At 36.1% G+C, this 18,928-nt stretch overlaps 3 protein-coding genes and 1 non-coding gene across 4 annotated transcripts; 1 reads left to right on the forward strand and 3 right to left on the reverse strand.

Moving 5' to 3' along the window:
• Window positions 1-324: 324 nt before the first annotated feature.
• LOC106171453 (transcription factor BTF3 homolog 4) lies at window positions 325-3,612 on the reverse strand. Its single transcript, XM_013551807.2, has 7 exons — window positions 3,445-3,612; window positions 2,711-2,773; window positions 1,965-2,078; window positions 1,699-1,807; window positions 1,186-1,278; window positions 947-1,009; window positions 325-742 (listed from the first exon to the last, which is right to left on the reverse strand). Exons 2-7 carry the CDS (start codon window positions 2,762-2,764, stop codon window positions 690-692), a joined length of 486 nt encoding a protein of 161 aa, XP_013407261.1. The 5' UTR covers window positions 2,765-2,773; window positions 3,445-3,612; the 3' UTR covers window positions 325-689.
• LOC112042260 (small nucleolar RNA SNORA57) lies at window positions 2,531-2,663 on the reverse strand. Its single transcript, XR_002886458.1, has one exon. It is a non-coding gene; the product is annotated as a small nucleolar RNA SNORA57 (small nucleolar RNA).
• Window positions 3,613-3,695: 83 nt separating the features above from the next.
• Window positions 3,696-13,557, forward strand: LOC106171432 (protein HGV2-like). Its single transcript, XM_013551785.2, has 16 exons — window positions 3,696-3,880; window positions 5,094-5,198; window positions 5,666-5,784; window positions 5,973-6,056; window positions 6,921-7,463; window positions 9,006-9,085; window positions 9,484-9,557; window positions 9,731-9,804; window positions 10,059-10,149; window positions 10,267-10,364; window positions 10,504-10,554; window positions 10,740-10,825; window positions 12,227-12,346; window positions 12,562-12,603; window positions 12,805-12,897; window positions 13,152-13,557. The coding sequence occupies exons 1-16, from the start codon at window positions 3,840-3,842 to the stop codon at window positions 13,206-13,208; spliced, it is 1,758 nt and encodes a 585-aa protein (XP_013407239.1). The 5' UTR covers window positions 3,696-3,839; the 3' UTR covers window positions 13,209-13,557.
• A 1,251-nt stretch (window positions 13,558-14,808) lies between these two features.
• Window positions 14,809-18,867, reverse strand: LOC106171444 (target of EGR1 protein 1). The gene is made up of 6 exons (XM_013551795.2): window positions 18,696-18,867; window positions 18,443-18,483; window positions 17,243-17,501; window positions 16,080-16,339; window positions 15,758-15,938; window positions 14,809-15,591 (listed from the first exon to the last, which is right to left on the reverse strand). The coding sequence occupies exons 1-6, from the start codon at window positions 18,807-18,809 to the stop codon at window positions 14,935-14,937; spliced, it is 1,512 nt and encodes a 503-aa protein (XP_013407249.1). The 5' UTR covers window positions 18,810-18,867; the 3' UTR covers window positions 14,809-14,934.
• Window positions 18,868-18,928: the final 61 nt, after the last annotated feature.

Raw genomic sequence — 18,928 nt, forward strand, 5'->3', positions numbered from 1 at the left:
AGAAAATCGATACTTGAACATATGTAATTTTCATTGTGCTAAGTTTAGCCCTCTCCAGTTTCTGCCACTCATTTTATCATGCTATTGCACAAACAGCATTAATGAAAAGACTAAAAATTTCAAAGAGCAGTGCCCAAGATGTTTTGGGCTGACAAGTGATTAATTTGGTCCGTCTTTTGGCACCTTGACTTTATTCAATTCATATAAGAAACCAACTTGGAAATGGTTCAACTTATTAAGATGTAGTTGGAAAGGATTCTTATATTTTAGTTTCTAAGCATTCTTTAACTCTCAAACAAGCACTCTTTGACCATGAAACTATTAAAAAACCATTTCTTTTTTTATTTTATTTTATTACACCCGAAATATTAGGTTAAAATTATATTATTATACAAAGAGTTTATACAATTGTTCCCAATATTTCAAGCAGAGCAATCATGCTTAGAGTTAATCTTGGGTTTACATACAAAAACATAGTCACAGTCTGCATCAATGATCATTTATGTCATTTCTCCTGTATTTGGCTTCTAATGCGGCATCACATCTCGCCACTGTCATCTTGTCACAGAAAGTACACACAAACACACATCTCGCCCTCTGTACAAGCAGTCCTAGTTCACAGATGTGATGTTGTTGCATTGGTGATTCTGCTTGCATCCGATGTCCTGGCAATGCTAGCAGGTCCTTACTCAAGCAGAGTCCTTCTCATCTTTTGATGCTTCATCAAAGGTACCAACCAAATCTGCAGCAAGCAAATGCATTTTATACAATATAAATTCTTTTGTATTATTATTTGGGGAGAAATTAATTTAAGTGAGCAGTAAAGAAAAATATACGATTTTAAGAGCCTTGCTTAAAATTATTGGTGTTCAACTTAATAACTAATGACAATATTATCATGCCAAATGCAAAGGTAAAGAGAATTTGCATCTATTTATCATCTCACCTGGTACTTCATCATCATCATCATCTATTTCATCTGTGGCAGGTTTATTTCCATCTCCAGCAGCTAAAACAAAATATAACCAATGTTAAGTATTTGTCACACACACACACAAGCATTATCATTCCAAAACTATATTAATAAGAGCAAGATAACAGTTCTTTTTTTTTTTTTTAGATTTCTGTGTGAACAATGATGCCCCCCCCCCCCAAATTCCTAATTTTTAACATTCAAAAACATACCAGTGCCTGCTACACTCTCTGCCAATTTCTTGAGATTAGTCAAACCCTCAGTTCCTAACTGATTGAGGATTCCTGGTAGCATCTCTGTGATCTCTGAAGATGAAAAAAGGGGAATTAAAATTAAGCTGACTTTAATATGCAATAACAGTTTTACAGATTGTTCCAATGTTCACTACAATTACAGGTAGTGTGTAAAATGTTGACAACCTTTTTGAAACATTTAATTAATGATTAATGAATATAGGAGACAGTTTTAAAACATAGTCAAAGTTAAATTCACAAAGATGATTATTTTTCATTATTTACTGTAATTCAATAAGCACATTAATTGCTATGGAAAGAATGCCACAATTAGAGACCAACTTTCTTCTCAAGTAATGATCCATGCTTATTTGGGACTGTACTTTTACTACCACACTCTTTCTCCTGTTATTTCCATACAAGACGTGCAAAGAAACTACTTCTCGTTCTGAATTGATTATATAAGCCCTGTTAGATCCCAAGAAAACTTACGTTTTGTTTCTGCATGACCATTGATTGCAAATGTGTTGGCAGCTAGTGAAGCCTGTACTTTTGGATTGTTGAAATGAATTACTTGTCCATCATCTTTGATCATATTTACCTACGGAGTAAGGCAGGTATATTTATAATCATCTTGTTTAATAAAGAACCCCAAATGTAGTACATAATATGTAAAAGACAGCATTAAAGTCATTTCAATAAAACATGTAATTATTTTCTAAGTGCTTCACATTTTATATAGAAAAATGCAATCTCACCTCTTCTATTCCAGGTATATTGTTTACTGCTAATTTCTTAAGGGAACTTTGTAACTTTTTATCATCTGTGGTTGCTGTTCTGTGGACTGCCTTCTTCTTCCTTCTTGGTGTACCCTGTAACAATTTGTTAACAATTGAAGACAACAAGCCAGTTTGACATAAAATACAAACTTTATCAGCTTCCCCAAAGGAGGTGCAGTACATCCAACAACCTCTCTATAAAGATGATGGTGTCCAACAAAGTTTTTAATTCCACTTTTCCTAGCATTTTCACTTTACCAAAAACCTAAGTCCAGGAAAATAAATAAAGAAATTTAAAAGGATATTATAAAGCAAGTTATGTAACGATGCAATAGAAAAAAACTTGAATACCATGTTATTTTATGTGAAGATACATAATTACAACAATATACCTGATGGGCACCAGAGGGCTGGGATATTATTGACGTCACGAATTAGTTATTACCCAGTAAAATACAAAGCCAAAATGATGGAATTAATGTAACTAATTAAAAATATATTTTATGCAAACTTTAAGATTAAAAATTAATAATATTATTATAACATTTTGTAGTGAACCTAGAGGACAGTTTTAGAACATGGCACAAGTTCCAACACCGAAGACGATCCACCTTTCCTCTTCCTCCACTGTTATTCACAAGTTACCATGGATAAGATAACTCATGCCAAGATGGGAGGAACCAATAACTTGGATTCGAAGAAATGTTCTAACCTGTGATACTCACCTTACCCCCTATCCTAACTTGGGACTGTAAATTCTTTAATTTTTCGGGATTCATTATGTTTTTCTGAAAATATAAATTCTCAAGAATCAACCCTTCAAAAAAATTCTGTCAAATTTGTTCTCTTGATATCCCAATTGACACAGATGTATAAGAAAAGATTTTTTAAATCTTCACAATCAGAGCAGTAAAGGGCACTTTAATAAACAGTAACGTTAAGTGAAATACCTGTTCTTATTATCATTTAACTTGATTGTCAGTATGCTAGATGTCAGTGACGAAAAATAACTTATTCGTCAAGTGTATATCACAGAAATAGAACAGGCACCTGGCACTGCACTCGAAAAACAGTACCATACATGGGCCTCGTTTACAGGGACTGTTCCTGTCAATCAATTTTGATCACCTTTGTGAAAGGACTTTAGCTACCTAACGAAGAAGGTCTACTGATGAACGAGTACTGGGCAATCCATATATGTCAAGGAAATGTTTCTTCGTGGTCGAAATTCAGTTCACCTCCAACAAATTACTTCAAAAAAGGTCTGATCTACACCAAATGAATCAACATACACAGCTCAGTCTGACACACGTGGGTTCCTGAGACTTCAAATTACTCCAAACTAACAATAAGTGAAGTTTCACATAAGTGACTATAAGTACAACAAACATCTTAATACATAGCTCTTTATGTTACCCGCTGAATGATTATAAACGTACATCACCCAAGAAATACTTACTAAAATGACAAACAGAAGTGGATTGCTTTATCCACACACAATGTGATCCAAGATGGTGGAGAATGTTTGACGTCACACCTGGGGCTACCTCGATTTGCACATGGAGGAATACTCTTCAAGCTTTCAGTAATTTTATGGGCAGTATTGGTTAAAATGTATACTTGGTTGTTATTCTGAAAAATTCTGGCATAAAAAAATTAACAAATTTGCACTCAAATTCCAGAAATAATGATCAGATTTGGCAAAATAACAAACGTGCATATAATATCATTTGGAGTTTAGAGAATATAAACACCTGAGTGACGTAAATTTTGCGGGATTCAAGACAGAAGGCGCGAAGTTTCCATGCTTGTGGAGTTTACATTGCTGTCACACTTTGTTGAATTTCCTTCGCCATGACTGACGTTGCTGCAAGCTCATCTGCTGTACCAGAAATGTAATATTGTCATTTTTATCGTACTTTCAATTCAATATTGTGTGTCATTTTGAGCGATAAGTCGGAAAATATTCCGAGAACAAAGGGCTGTTTTACCGTCAGTGTCAGTGTCATTCCTTCGACTTCTGAAAAACGTTGCTCGCCTCATATTGGAAATTTTGCTCGGTAATCAAATCGAATCTTCAATGTAATGGATTATGATGGATTACCTCTCAGACGTTTAAAGTGAACCCCACTTTTTCCAGGAAATGGATTTCGTTGTCGTTGATAGGGATGCCTCCAACGTTGGCAGGGCACTCATTTTTATTTTGGGCGAAATATTCTGAGTTTGAATTAAGTGAAATAATTTTTGAAGTTATAATGCACAAGCTTTTTAGCACAATTTTCATGTATTAGCACAGTCCTGTTTAATGTCTTTGGCAATGCTATCACATCCACCATGATATGACCGCTCTCAAATCTTTTTTACCTCTCATTGCCTCAACTGCCATATGCCTTTGAAGCCAACCAATTTTTCCTGTCTAGAGAGATCTAGAGAGTGAATAATGTAAGATCATCTGCTTGCCTATCAGTTATGTTGCTGCAAAATCATAGATATGCTTTCACAAGGGCAATGGCTACGGACAACAAACTTCCAAAAATTTGTTCGAAATTGTTTCTTACCCCATTGCAAACTCTGGAAGTTACTGGAACAATGACATTGGCTATGCAATTTCTATTGTACACATTTCTGTGTAGTAAGTTGCTTTCACAGTCTCATTATTTGACTTACCTTACACATGCAGAGGTCCATTTTTGGTTTTTCCTGTTGCTTAATTCCATGATAGCCTAACAGGTAGACACCAAGATGAATCTTACTTTACACATGGCTCTGTCAACAGGAAATTGATGGCTTTACAGGACTGAGAGCTGAGATGTGAAGTAAAATAAAGATTTGAGAGCTTCCAGATCACAATGGATGTGCATGCTTGTCATTTTAAACTTTTTGAACCTTTTGCTTTTATGCATTACCACAGCCAGTGCATATCAAAAGTCATGAATAGGAGTGCTAACACATGAAATTTGTGCTCTTTATTTTTTAAGCAAGATATTATTATTTGAAATGGTTCTCCTAACATTAGTTGTGCTAAGAGAACTTACTAGTACTAGTGTATATATACATGTACTATTTACTTTAAGAATATTTTTTAATAAACCATCCATTTTACTACAGTCCTAACCAGGATCCAACAGATATGCTTGCAAAGGGCCGAAGGGATCTTCTTTGTGGAGAGATCCCTGCTGCTGTCAACTGTCTTCAAGAGGCCTGTCGCTTACTGTAAGTCTCAAATAATCAGTCTATTGATACTACAGCTGGATATCTCACGAAAGTTTGCCCAAGACTTTTCGTTGTTGATCAATTATGGATTGATAGACCATTAATATTTATAAAAATTGTCACTATCTCTCTTAGATATTTGAAGTTGTCGACTTTCGAAATAATATATATTCTTGCATCTAGAAGTTGGATTGTACTACTATAAAAGTAGTAGAGTGATAAAAGTATGTTGAACACAGAATCTTCCACTAAAACTTTGAAAAATTCAGTGATTGAAATATTAAATCTTTCAAGTAATTTAGGACTATTTAGTTTTGTACATTATATTTGCTTGTGCCCATGGGATAAGTCTTGCAGCTACAGCAGTTCAGAATGGTGGATATGAAATTCCTGGAAGTGCCTAAAAGAAAGAGTATAAGAATGATCATTCACTTTTAGCTGTAAAGTGGTCTTCCTGTTACTTTCAGTGCTGAAAAACATGGTGAAACATCTAATGAGTGTGGAGATGCCTATTTCTACTATGGCAAAGCTCTTTTAGATCTGGCCAGAATGGAAAATGGCGTTCTGGGAAATGCACTGCAAGGAGGTAGTTGTTGAAATAGTGTAGTATAGATCGATATTGAATATTTCACCTGCTGTTTTCCTTGATTGAATGTTTAAGTGTTAAGATTAAAATTTTGTCTACTGCATTTAATTTTGTTTATAATTGTTTATTGTATCATAATGTAAGTTTTGTAAGTTTTATGTGCATCTTACTCTTTTGTCAAAATTTAGTGCCTGAAGAGGATGAGGAAGAAGAAGAGAAAGAAAAAGAAGCAAACACAGATGAAAATTTTGGAAAGCCAGAAGAAATAGATAGTAAGTGTTTTGGTTTTCATTTGACAAAGATGTGTTTATTTGTGAGAAGGGGTGTGTCAAACTGTTTTCTTTTTAATCCAGTCCCATTCCTTGTCATTAATTAATCAGCAACATGAAAAGAGTAAGATATTTCATTTCAGAGCAGAGGTCATGTCTTTAGTTTCATCAGCACAGCAAAAAAAATCAGCAGGTCCTCCCAATTCTGTGCTGGCCTGAACTTAGTATTTTATTTCCGGTAGTCTGTGTTTACATGTTCTATTTTCTCATAAACGTTGCCAGTCCTGAGGACTTTACAATATCAAAAATCTTGCAGATTCTCTGACATTCGAGCAGTCATGACCAGTCGGACAGGCAGTCTCCCCATGTCTGCCCTCTCACTTACCGATCAACTTCTGAATATTTTTTCTAAGTCTCCTTCAGCTTGACAAGTATGGCAGATACAGTATGGCTTTGATAACTGTGCTTAGCATGTTGTACAGGGATTTGTTTTTTAACTATTGTCAGATTTCTGCCTTTTTAGGAGACCAAAATGTCATTGGCCTAGGCAGCCCCCTGGACCCAATGCTATACTTTCTGACTTTTTCACTAAATGGGTGTCTCATCCCTGTTTGTAACTGCCTAACTTACCATATCTAATGCCATGATATATTGTCCTAAATATTCTTGTATTAACAAAGGCAATAAGCATTTTTGTTAAATGCAATAGTGCATTTATCTTTACTCCTGTATCAGTTAACATTCTTTAGAAAGATATTTAGAGGGCTTTTAGTACTTTGTGTGTGTTTTTAGTACTTAATGCAAGATATTATGATTAACTGTGATGGTTGATTATTTATTATTAGTTTACTGTGTAATCCTCTTTAGGTGAAGAAAAAGAAAAGATAGCAACAGGAGTAAAGGAAGCCATGGCATTGTTGGATGTAGAGAAAGAACAAGCAGAAAAGAAGACTGATGGAACTGTTGAAGAGAAGCAGAAAAATGATGATACAAGCAAGGAAGTCAAAGATACAGAGGATGTTGAAATGAACAGCACTGATGATAATAAAGAAGGTATTGCAGAAGAGAAGGGAAAGGGTATAACAGAGGAGAAAAAAGAAGATACGACAGAAGAGAATAAAGAAGCTACAGCAGAAGAGAAAAAAGATGGTCCAGCAGAAGAGAAAAAAGATGGTACAACAGAAGGGGAGAAAAGTGCAGAGGAAGAAAAAAAGGAAGATGCACTAGCTGCAGAAGAACAGAGTGACAAGGAAAATGAAGAACCAGTCAAGAAAGAGAAAAAGGAAGAAGAAAAGGAATCTGGACAGGTAGAAAAGGAAAAAGATACGGAAACGATAACCCAGGAGGAGAAGTCTGCAGATAAGGAAACAGAAGAAGAAATGGAAACAGACAAAGCAGACAGCAATGAAGGTGCTTCAGATATCATGTGACCCAGCATGCTATTTTTTAGTTTACATTTTTGCTTTATCTGCATCTCCCCAAGACTTCTTTTGTTGACATCTTCAGGACATCTTCATTGATTGTTACTACTAATGCAGCTGTTACAAAGGCGAAATGTGTTTTGACTGATCAATGTTTTATGGCATATAGCATCTTTACATTGTTAACTGTAATGACTCAATCTTTTCAATGGGTAAATATTATTAATCTTATGAAAAAAAATACAGCATCTGTAAAATTCACAATTTTCCCCATTGAGAACATCGAGTAATTACTGTAGTTACTAACTGGAGCATGTAATTTAATCCTAGATTTTTATTCTAGCTAACTGCATGTTGAAAATTGCAAGTGAAATTACCTCTAAGAGCATGCTTGAAGTATTTTTGTTTCATTCGTTCTTATAAAATGTATACTGAAGAACTGCATTATACTGTTGGGAACTTGATTTTTTTTCTCTTCATGTAAATCACTGCTCTAGATTACACTATTTGCCCTTTAAGTGCTTTTCTAGTCAAATTCTGCTGATCTAACTAAAATTGCCTCAACGGTTTATTTGATTGCAAGCTTAGTTCAGAAAATAATGAGATACCTCTTTTTATCCATTGTTTTTGAGGGAAATCCCGTGCTGTGAGATTTGCTTCTCTTAGTTATATATTGTTATCAAACAGTAATTAGTTCAGCAGACCAAACTTGGCCAGGAAAGTCTGTAGGGTGCTCTGGGGGCCGTTTCACAAAGCAGTCGTTAGTTAGAACAACTAACTGCTGAACTATCTTGCTAACGAGAAAACTTAAGGGGTGTTTCACGAAACAGTTGTTAACTCATCATTAAGTTCAGTCGTAAAGTCCGGTCGTTGGTTATCTCGTTACTCACGGTAGTTTCGAAACTGTCTGCGGGGAGTGGAACTCTTGCGTAAAAGTGTCACAAAAGCACTAACTCTCCAATTTTTGGCGGCTGGAAATGCATAAAACATCTGCTTTGAGGTTGTCGTAAAGGATCTCCGTCACCTTTTTGCCTGTCTTTTTGTCACAGCAAGCCGCAACCTTTTGGAAATCGCATCATCCTGTGTATATTCTAATAGATTCTGCATATCATGAAAACGTCTTAGCGGTACGGTTAGCAATGGTAGCCGCCATATTGGATACGACAGACAACGGTAACTAAGCAACCTTTCTATTTCATTCATTAAGCATGCGTATGACAAAACTCTAGTTACGACTGGTCTGACCAGTCGTTACATATCCAAGGTAACAACGACACAACGAGCAAGAGAACTAGCGACTGCTTCGTGAAACAGCACTCATAAGTAGCGAGAGGCTAACTACCGATCGCTGACTAACTACTGCTTCGTGAAACGGGGCCCCAGGACTTTTTGATGGAGTCTAACACTAGGTACAGCATTGGACAAGTTCTTGTATGTTTAGGGTAATAACTGTGAAGAATAATTGGTTTTGTTTCAGGAAAATGTTCTTACGTTTGGCAGATTTTATTACAACTGCTAATTTAATTTTCAGGAGAGGAACAGGTAGAGGAGGAAGGTGAGGATGAAGAGGAAGGAGATGTTGAGGATGGGGCAGAAGAAAACAAAGATGAGGTAGAAACATTTTTTAAAAGTTATTCAAGAAATAATTATGAAAATGTGTATTATTGTGCAGTAGACTTATGATTTTTCTGAAAGTCTTCTGAATATAGTTACCTCTACTAATGAAAGGGGTTTTCATCAACTTTGGCTATTCAGTCCGTTTTTTAATGGACAACATATCTCAGAGTACACTGTACACAGAATTTGTTGAAGTTTTTAGGTTGGTCAGTTATGCAGGAGAAAAAGAAGTGGTTACAATTTCAACATAATCTGAGTCTTTCAAATTTTTTTATTACTTTTTGTTTTGGTTATTCTTATCAGTTATTGCCATTTTATCTAGACAGAAGTCTGGATTTTTTGTTTGCAATGAATTTTTGAACTGTTCTAATATATTGTTTATCTCATTTCAGGAAGACCCTGATGACATACCTAACCTTCAGCTGTCTTGGGAAATGTTGGAACTGGCCAAGGTCATATATGAGAAGTAAGTGTCTGTATAGAAGATGGGTGATAGATGTAGCTGGACATTGTATATGTTTTATTGGTCATCCCATATGACCTAAAATAAAAATAGTTGTGGTGTGTACGATGTTATAAAGCTAACAGTGCTGTAGTTTAAGTGCAGAAATTAAAATGTAATTGTTTCTTGATTTACAGGCAAGAAAGCAAAGAAATGAAATTGAAGGCAGCACAAGCACATTTGGCCTTGGGTGAAGTGGCTCTAGAAACTGGTAAATGCCCCTTTCCATGTTTTGTACCCATTACATAGGGTGTAGATATTTAGTTGAAGTTTTGTATTCACATTGCAGAGTTGAGAAAGCATTCAAAGTAAACCAGTCTGATATTGCTAAGAGTGGGCGAGATAAAATTATCAATTCAAAACGAATATAGTTGAAATCAGTTTATTGCAATTTGTATATTGCAATTGTAAAATTGCTGTCTATCATCATGTTATGGCCAACAATATATTTGCTGTTCCTTACAGAACAGTATGAGAGTGCAATCGAAGACTTTACAAAATGCCTGAATATACAGAAGGAAAACTTGGATCCCATGGATAGATTGATTGCAGAGACGTATCCTTTACTTAATATTTACTGTCTGTTATTAAGATTAATATTTTACAGGATATTGGCACGGTTTTTGATATCATACTTTATGCAAACTGTTGTGATTTCTTGACTTCTATGCAGACAATACCAACTTGGCTTGGCTTTCTCTTTCAACAAGCAGTTTGATGAATCACTAAAACATTATAAAGATGCCAAACAAGTCTTAGAGAATAGAATCGGTACGTTGCATAAAGTTCAGTTGGTATGTGAGTTGATCTTGAGCAGTAGCGAAGTTGTTAAGAACGATCATCTGCTTCTTTGCAATATTTTGAATTTGGATTAGTGGAACTCTAAAAACATGCATCTTAAATGTTTTAGCAATGTTAACCAAGAAGGTAGAGGAGGCTGAAGCACAGGACAAAGGGAAAGGTAAGTTTTTCATTTGGAGTCTTTGTGTGGGAATTTTTTACTAACAGGATGAAATTCATAAAGAGCATTAACTTGTAAAAAGGAGACATCAGTTGATATGTGACTATGTATGGATCACTTTCACTGAGAAAAGTCGCAACTTGAAATTTCATTTATTATTATTATTATTATTATTATTCCCCCAGCAATTCCAACAGGGGATGATCCTATAGTCGCAGCACGCAAGGAACTTGGTGATCTAAAGGAAATCATTCCTGACATTGAAACAAAGGTAATGCCATATTGTGGGGTGTTGAAGTTCTCGTGAGAAATATTGATTCATTAAAAAGGCAATGTTACTTTTAAATTACTGTATGCATTGTTATTCATCAGCATTTCTAAGTTACATTTCTAAATGTAATTTGGGACAGTTTGACCAATGAACCTCTTAAGGATGTAGATAACAGTAAATTGTCAAAATTTGGGTGTTTTTCTGAATTTGTCAGTATTAGATAGATGAAATATCAACTACATATCAGCCTATCTTAAAATAATGGAAGTTTACAAATAAACCCATAATTTTAGCCTAATTGCTGATTTACCCCTGTGGTAGCGTGTCTGAGTTTTAAAGTAGGTCACACTTGTCCATATATGTGTTTGATTGGCAGCTCCACTGTGCAGCTGTATATTTCCCGTACTAGATTGCTGCTAACCTTTCACATTCTGTGGGTAACGTCGCGCTTTCACTTGCCAAACAATACTTTTAATTTTGAATTTATCAGTGAACTTAATTCTGACGATCTATTAAAGCTTTAAAAAGCAGACATATAGATGAGACGTATATGGGCAAAGGCACTCCCCCTAGGTGTCACGTGGTGAAGAAGGCTGACGTCACGACTAACATGGTGGCTGCTGTCAATACATGGAGGGGGCCTCCGGTTGAAAATGTTCAATAATAATGTTGAAAATGGATGAAAGACATAGTGACAGTTACATAGGCAGTGAGTAGAGGGCTGAACCAGTATAAATAACTAAATTTCTCAGCTTGCCAATGCAGCTCACTGATTATATAACGTTGGAATCTCCGGGGAGCACTAAAAGGCTGATTTCTCCGCTTCAGTTTATGGCTTCAAGAGAACGATTTAGACCAGTGTCAAAATTAATTAGAACTCTCAACCAATGAAAGCTGGTATTCATTCGTTAGATCTAAGGTTTGTCTGAAAGTATGTGTCTGGGATTTCATAACATCAGCTCCGTTTTTTCAACTTAGGCATGCTTTAGTTAGACTAGGGGGTCTCGTTGAACTGGAAGCCAAGTTTATTTTGATATCTCTGCTAATTTAACACATATCGCTAATTTGAGGCGCATTCTTGTTGATCCCTATGAGGGCTCACGAGTCAAGCTGTCTACACATGTCCATTTGTAGTGGACTTCTAGTTTTTAAGGTGTAAAGATCATGTTGAGCACACCTATTAAGCATTATATCTCATTACGTAACGATTACATAATAAAATAAGGATATGAAATGAAGAGCTGTTGAAATAAGCTTTCTATTGATATGTAACATGTTGGTATATCTTGGCCGGTTTAGAAGATAGCTACCCCTGTTATCTACATCCTTAAGTCCATGAATTCCTCTTATTGTATTTGTGTATATTAACATGTTTATGCAGTTCAGTGATTTACATTCTAGATGGAAGATGTCCTGGAAGAGAGGAGAAACCTTGATATGATCAAAGATATGGCCAAGGCAGCAACTGGATTTGAGAAACCTGCTTTTGATGCACCCAGTAATGCTGAACCAGCTCAGTCGGTGAGTGCCTACAATCCTATACTGAGCTTGTTCAACCTCTGAGCTAAAATGATTTCATGCCTAGATATTTTAGGGTCCTCTTCTGCTGCCTGATTAGATAATTAAGATCTTAAAGACTTGAGAAGGAAAAGGATATCTCATAGTCAATATTAAACAATAAGAGGTTAGAATCAAATAATTTTTTCACAGTGCTTATGTGGCTTGCTTTATTTTAGATTGCAGTGAAAAAAGCCACAGAAATTAGTGTTAGAAAAAAGGTAAGATTCTGGGTGCTTACTCAGCTTTAGAACAGTAGATAAAGAATAACGATAAATAAAGAATTGTATATATGTTGATTTTGAACAGTTTTTTCCCCTTATTCTTCTTGATATGTACATCGAATAGTTCTAACCCATTAGTAACATAGAGTGGGTTTTAAAGGGAAGGCAGATTTACTTATAGTAATATTGTATTCACAGAGGAAGCCTGATGAAGAGGAAGCTGGTGGTGATGCAGAAAATAAGAAGCCAAAAGTCAATGGACATGCCATTAATGGGAATGCTGAAGAAAAGGTAGTAAACCAAGTGTTTTATCACAGATACTTCCCTCATCAGAAGCTTTTGGCTTTAAGGAGTGAAATAACCATTTTATTGATGTTTAACTTGGAATGACAGTAGTTGCCCTGATGGTAATTGGCAGTGACCTAGGTATTTTTCAAGGGTAATGTTTAATGGATTAAAAATGATTAGGTTCTAATTTAAGTGCGGTTAGGGGCTCATTAAATATGATGAACCATTCACTAGATATGAATCAATATATTTTTCAGATTGCTGACAGTACAACCTCAGAAAATGCTGCCAAACCAACCGAGACTGCTGTTTAAATTGTAGAAATTCTTGTTGAACACATCATTATTGAAGGGAACAGATCTGAGTTTGGTGCTAATGCAAGAAACAAAAAAGTGCTGCATGTTCTGATCACTTGAAAGGCTTCATTATCTGTTGTAAATATTCAATCATGTCTTGATAAATCATGAAACTAACTGCTGCATACACTGAATGCTGTGAACCCTGGAAAAGAGCAATAAAGACGCATTCATTTGTACATAAAAAAAATTAGTCTGTATATATAAATGCCAAAAGTCAACTATGTCTTGAATCTAGAAATTGTTAGTCATTTACTTTTGTTCTGTGGAAATTATATTCATGTTTCAAATACATTAATGCTTTCTATGTGTTCAGTGTTGTTTTTCAGTTTCCTGTTATGCAAACTGAGATGCAAGTATTAGTGTTAAAAGCTGTCTTGATAATTCACTTGCATGTAGTAGAAAAGTGCTTGTATCTTTCTCCCGAAGTTGGCATTTCAAACGTGATGCACTTGAATTTTGCTTTTAAGAGAAAGAAGAGCTTGGAGTATTGAAGTGCATTAAAATTGATACAATTATCTTAGTGCTTGAAGCACCAGCCATTAGATAAGGGTTATGTTTTCCCTTTCAAACTTGTTTTGTTTCAGGTGAAGCTTAGGCTGACTTACACTGGCTTGGTTTTAAAGGTGCATATGAACCGAACGACAGTAGGGCATGGATTTCCAGTAACCCATATAAAATACTACTATTAGTTTCTTATACAACTCCAATAAAGTCGACAGTCCAAGAGATAAAGTCCCTAAACTTTTGGGCGTAAACTTAACCTACTTATCTGCCCATTTATTTTACAAATAAAAAGAAAGTGGAAAAATCTGTTCAAATATTTTTCAAGTAATATGAAAAGATGCCTTTTGGTATGTAAGCTATCCTATTTGAAACTGGTGACGTTTGGTCAACTTTTGTAGCAAAAAATTAACTTCATATATATCTTGAAGACTTGAGAAAAAAAGATGCCAGCCTTTAATTTTTGTGAAATGCACGTCTAAAATTTTTGCACCTGAACTGACTAGAAACTGCGTATAACTAGTACTGGAGTACTTTTTTAACTTTTGGTTTTTCATTCTTTGAATCCAGTTTTGTCACTTTATCACAGGATCGTGCCTACTGCAACTCTTCTACTCATTCAGTAACAATAAAAGGTATTCGTACCAAGTGAAAAAACCTAGACAGCAAAGCTATCAAATGTTCAGTCATGCAGAAAGTGCACAAAAATGTTTTGGCCAATTTCGACATTATGTACTACAGGTAACACGGACACTGGAAAACTAACTACTGATTCCATTCCATGTAATATAAAAGCCACTGAAAAACACAAAAACAATAATTATCATAAATATAAACCAATCATGCTGATTTTTGAAAGCAACCTGTCTCTTTGCCAAACAAATCCAAAAGTAAAGTGAAAATGTGGTTTGGAAGTTCTGGGACGAACGTCATGTGTCATACTGCAGTGGCAATGACGGCCACATGGGCAGACAGACCAATCAGAATATGTACACACAGTGTCTCTATATAAAAAATGACCTCGACATAGTAATTGACATGGAACACTATCATATCAACTCAACTTGATATTTATTAAAAGGCTGGTGAATCAAAAGTTTATGCTCATATATAGATAAAGTCTAATATACTGGTCAATTAAAATTTTGAATTAAAACATTCCTGTATTCAAACTAACTGCTCAAGTGGTACTCTCCTTGTGTTTCTGCAAAAGTTCCATTTTCTGTTGATGGTTTTTGGATGTCTTTGCAAAAGAACTCTTTGTAACCTGTAAAGGAATGTCTTTACCACTAAGTGGCAGCTTATTTGCAAAACTGTCCATCCCAAAATTACCAATCTTGTAAACTTCATCAGTATGTAAAGTATTGCCATACTGGACAACATATTTTGCTAGCACAAAACCAGTCATAAAGGCATCAAATCCAGCCCTGTGTCCACCTGAGTTGGACTGTGATTGGCTTAAAGGAGTTCCACCTTCTAAATGACTGGCAGTCAGGCTACTTGGGCTATCTTGTTTAGAAGATGGTAAAGTATCTTTATTATGAACAGAACTGGAGTGAATTTGCTTCACAGCTTCATTTGCATTATGAAATTCTCCATCTTTCTGGGATTTGGTGCATTTGGATAGAACATGGCTTGACTCCATGTCAACATCTGCACTGTTTGCATCACTTTGATCACAGTCATCTGTATGTCTCTCAGCTTCCATGGAAGCAGCTTGACCTTTCTGCCTTTTTCTTCTTCTCTTTTTCCCTCGCCTTTCTTCCTCACAGTCCAGTATTAAGTCAATGTTGTGGGATTTCTGACATTTTCTCAGTGAAGGACACCAACCATGAGCCTATAAAATATTGAAGCACGTAGTTAACACACCACAGTCAAATGAGCAAAGGATAGATCAGTAAATTCAACTTTTTCGTTTTGTATTCTGGTAAAATATTTTGTACAAATTTCATCTTTATTAAAGCAAATGCAAGACAAAAATGAATTGTGCAGTGAATACTTACTGCAAAGACTTGACAAATACTGGATGCATGTTTTCTCTTCTCTTCTGATGTCCAAACAGATTTGAAACCCGGTAGTCCAATATACTTGTGTTTCACATTTTGAAAGGACGAGGGGTAGGACGGAAACTGGAGGTGTACATAATTCTCTTCTTTTGAAGCACTGAATGCATTGTCTCTTTGGCTGAGTGTAAAAATAAAGTTAAATGAATTTTGAATTGTGAAGGATACATGTATTTACCACACATACCACTGAGTAATTCTGACGATTGTAAAATACATGTATGAACTATAATTAAATATCCACTTTATCAAGAAAACTCACCATTTTCTAAAAGCATATTCCAAGAAGGATGCCTGCAGCCTGGCTGAGAACTCGGTGATGTATTTTGTGTCGTAGATGCCTGCTGGGAAGACCTCCGAGAGATCTGCGAGAAAAGTGGACAGCTTTGAAGGAAGTTCTGCATAAAAGCTGTGATAGAGATAGATCAAGTCTACCATTCCATTGTGGAAAGCGATGGGAACTCTGCTCAGTATCAGCTCTGATATCAGCTGCCTGACTGTCCTCAGTTTTGTGTCTCCTGCCTGAAAGAATGCATAAAAAGTGATCAAGTTACATACAATGCAGACTGTTACATTGACTTAAAGAACTTTTAAAACATCTTGTATATGTGTGAACTTTGGACATGCCTAATTTTTGTAATTCTTACAAATAATTATTTTAATATGCCTTCAAAAAAATGATCCATGATCTAATGAAAAACGATTTGACGCATGAAAAATGATTTGATGCACATGTAGCACATGTGGCACCCTGAGCTTCAGAGATAACTTGACACTAACCTCTTCACTATAGCCTATCTTCATCGTGTCAAGTTACCTCTGACCACATTCGATTGCCTCCGCCGCCCGCCAATCAAATTTAAAGCCCGCACTCAATGCCTCATTGAACGATCTAGCCAATGAACGCGAACGAGTCAAAGCGCGCTTTGTTCAAATCCGGACCAATCAAAGATAAGGCTGAATATCAGGGACTTGCCGTAACCTGTGGGCAGCACGCAAAATACATCATCCCTCAGTAGATAATTATGCAGGGCATCAAACTGCTCTGGTTTCAATTCCGATATACTCCATGCTTTCTTTGTGTACGGTTATGCACTCGGAACTACTCGGATGTCTCCGCACTCGACAATAACTATGTTGTTAGCATGGAGCTTGCGGAATCAGCCGAGGATTGCCGATTGACGGTCAACCAATCAGCGTTTTCACCAAACTTTGGTGAAAAATTTTGAAACATGGATTCGATTGGCTTATATAAACTAGGTCAAACTATTTTCGTCAGAGGTAACTTGACACGATGAAGATGGGCTATAGTGAAGAGGTTAGTGTCAAGTTATCTCTGAAGCTCAGGGTGACATGTGGGAGCCAACACGTGCATTTTTTAAAAATCCTTACATCGAATATATATTAGCAAAGTGTGACATATACCCTATCATTCCCCCTATAGTATGAGACACCCAAAGAATACTGTTTGTTGAAGTCAAACCCATGGTCCACTAGAAACTGCACACTAGATGGCTCCACCACATAATCTTCGCTGCACAGCAGTGTGATATTGTAAGTTTGTACAAAAAAAGTCACTTGGAGGTCATTACTTGGCTGCTGTTTGAAGCACGATATGCCTACAGAGAGTACAGATCTGGTCCTAGCCACTTCTCTCAATGCAGAATATCGATCATCTATTGACCTGGATGAAATTAGTTAAACTGGTATTAAATTAATATCAACTTTTTATGCTAGAGTACATGTATGTTATTGTGCACCATTAAAAACACAAGAGAAAGATGATCTGTTAATTCTGGTAACAAAACCAACTAAGATACAACAGCATAGCCTGACTCTCAACAAAGACCAGGGACTGGGGCTACTTGCTGGTCCTTACAGTATATTCCAGCATGACATCCAGTCTCTCCCACTAATGAGGGCGAGGGCAGGGCTTCCGCTTTTGTGCCATCAAAGAACACCATCTACAGTAGTGAAACAAAATCATGTATCATGAACAAAACCAACTGTTCACTATGTTAGTTCAGGCTTCAGCTATAAATTTTTGCATCGAATTGTCAGATCACCTCTCTCCTATATATGTTCAGCACATTGCCTCAGTTTTTAGCCTTACATGCAACACACAGGTAAGGCCACCAAATACCCAGTGTTAGAAACTCTCCTGAGTATATGTGGCATCACTTACAAACTACACATATAAGCGCTTTAGAACACCACTGAAAAAGCTGGAATGAAAAGAGTAAAACATCATAAATTGATACAAAATGACTTTATTATTTGCAAATGATAAATTTAAGCTTCAAAATGTGATGGAGGGCACAGTTACCCCAGGATGTGGATATTTATAGCCCCGAGAGTTTTTAACACAGGGTTTTAAAAGGCCTTGGGAATAGCCTTGCATGTAAGGCCAAAAACTGAGACAAAGCAGAAAAATAATCTAAAAATAGTCTCCAAAATCTTCATTTTCCACAAGGTACTATTGATATAGCATAACTCACATGATATTATAATTATCAGTTTTATCTTTTTGGACTTAAACGCATAAAAATTCAACTTCAGTGAATGCTTTCACTGAAGTGGCCTATCAGAGAACAGACAACAATACTGCAATGCATAATCACTTACTTAGCTGTCAACATCTTCCTATTACCAAGTCCACTCAGTTCCTAGAAATTCAACATATCCACATAACGATCATTTAATTGGCATACAATCATAATATACAATAAATTTGCTTAACAATACCTTTACTCTCACCAAGGACGTCGTAATATCTGATTAACGAGTAACTGCCCTAAGAGTTTATAGTCCGCCTACAACAAAGAGCAGTTTTCAATTTACATTGATAGTTAAAGGTACAAGTGTCGCTTTATCTCACCAAGTCCAGTGCAACTAATGTGGACGTCCTGAGAGCCAGCACCACGGACGGCCACATTTCTTCAAAGTTGTCATCGTGGATATCGATGACTGGAACGTTACTTAAGTCCGCCATTGCAGGCTAAATTTAAGCTATCACAATCAGGCTACCGCGTAAAAAACATCAAGCCCTAGTTTAAAATGCCCCCATAAAATAATAGTGCCAAAACGAAAAAAAAAACGCCAATCGAATGC

The sequence above is a fragment of the Lingula anatina genome, chromosome 1 (assembly GCF_051362555.1).
Source record: "Lingula anatina isolate TDL-2025a chromosome 1, LinAna3.0, whole genome shotgun sequence".
Taxonomy (NCBI): domain Eukaryota; kingdom Metazoa; phylum Brachiopoda; class Lingulata; order Lingulida; family Lingulidae; genus Lingula; species Lingula anatina.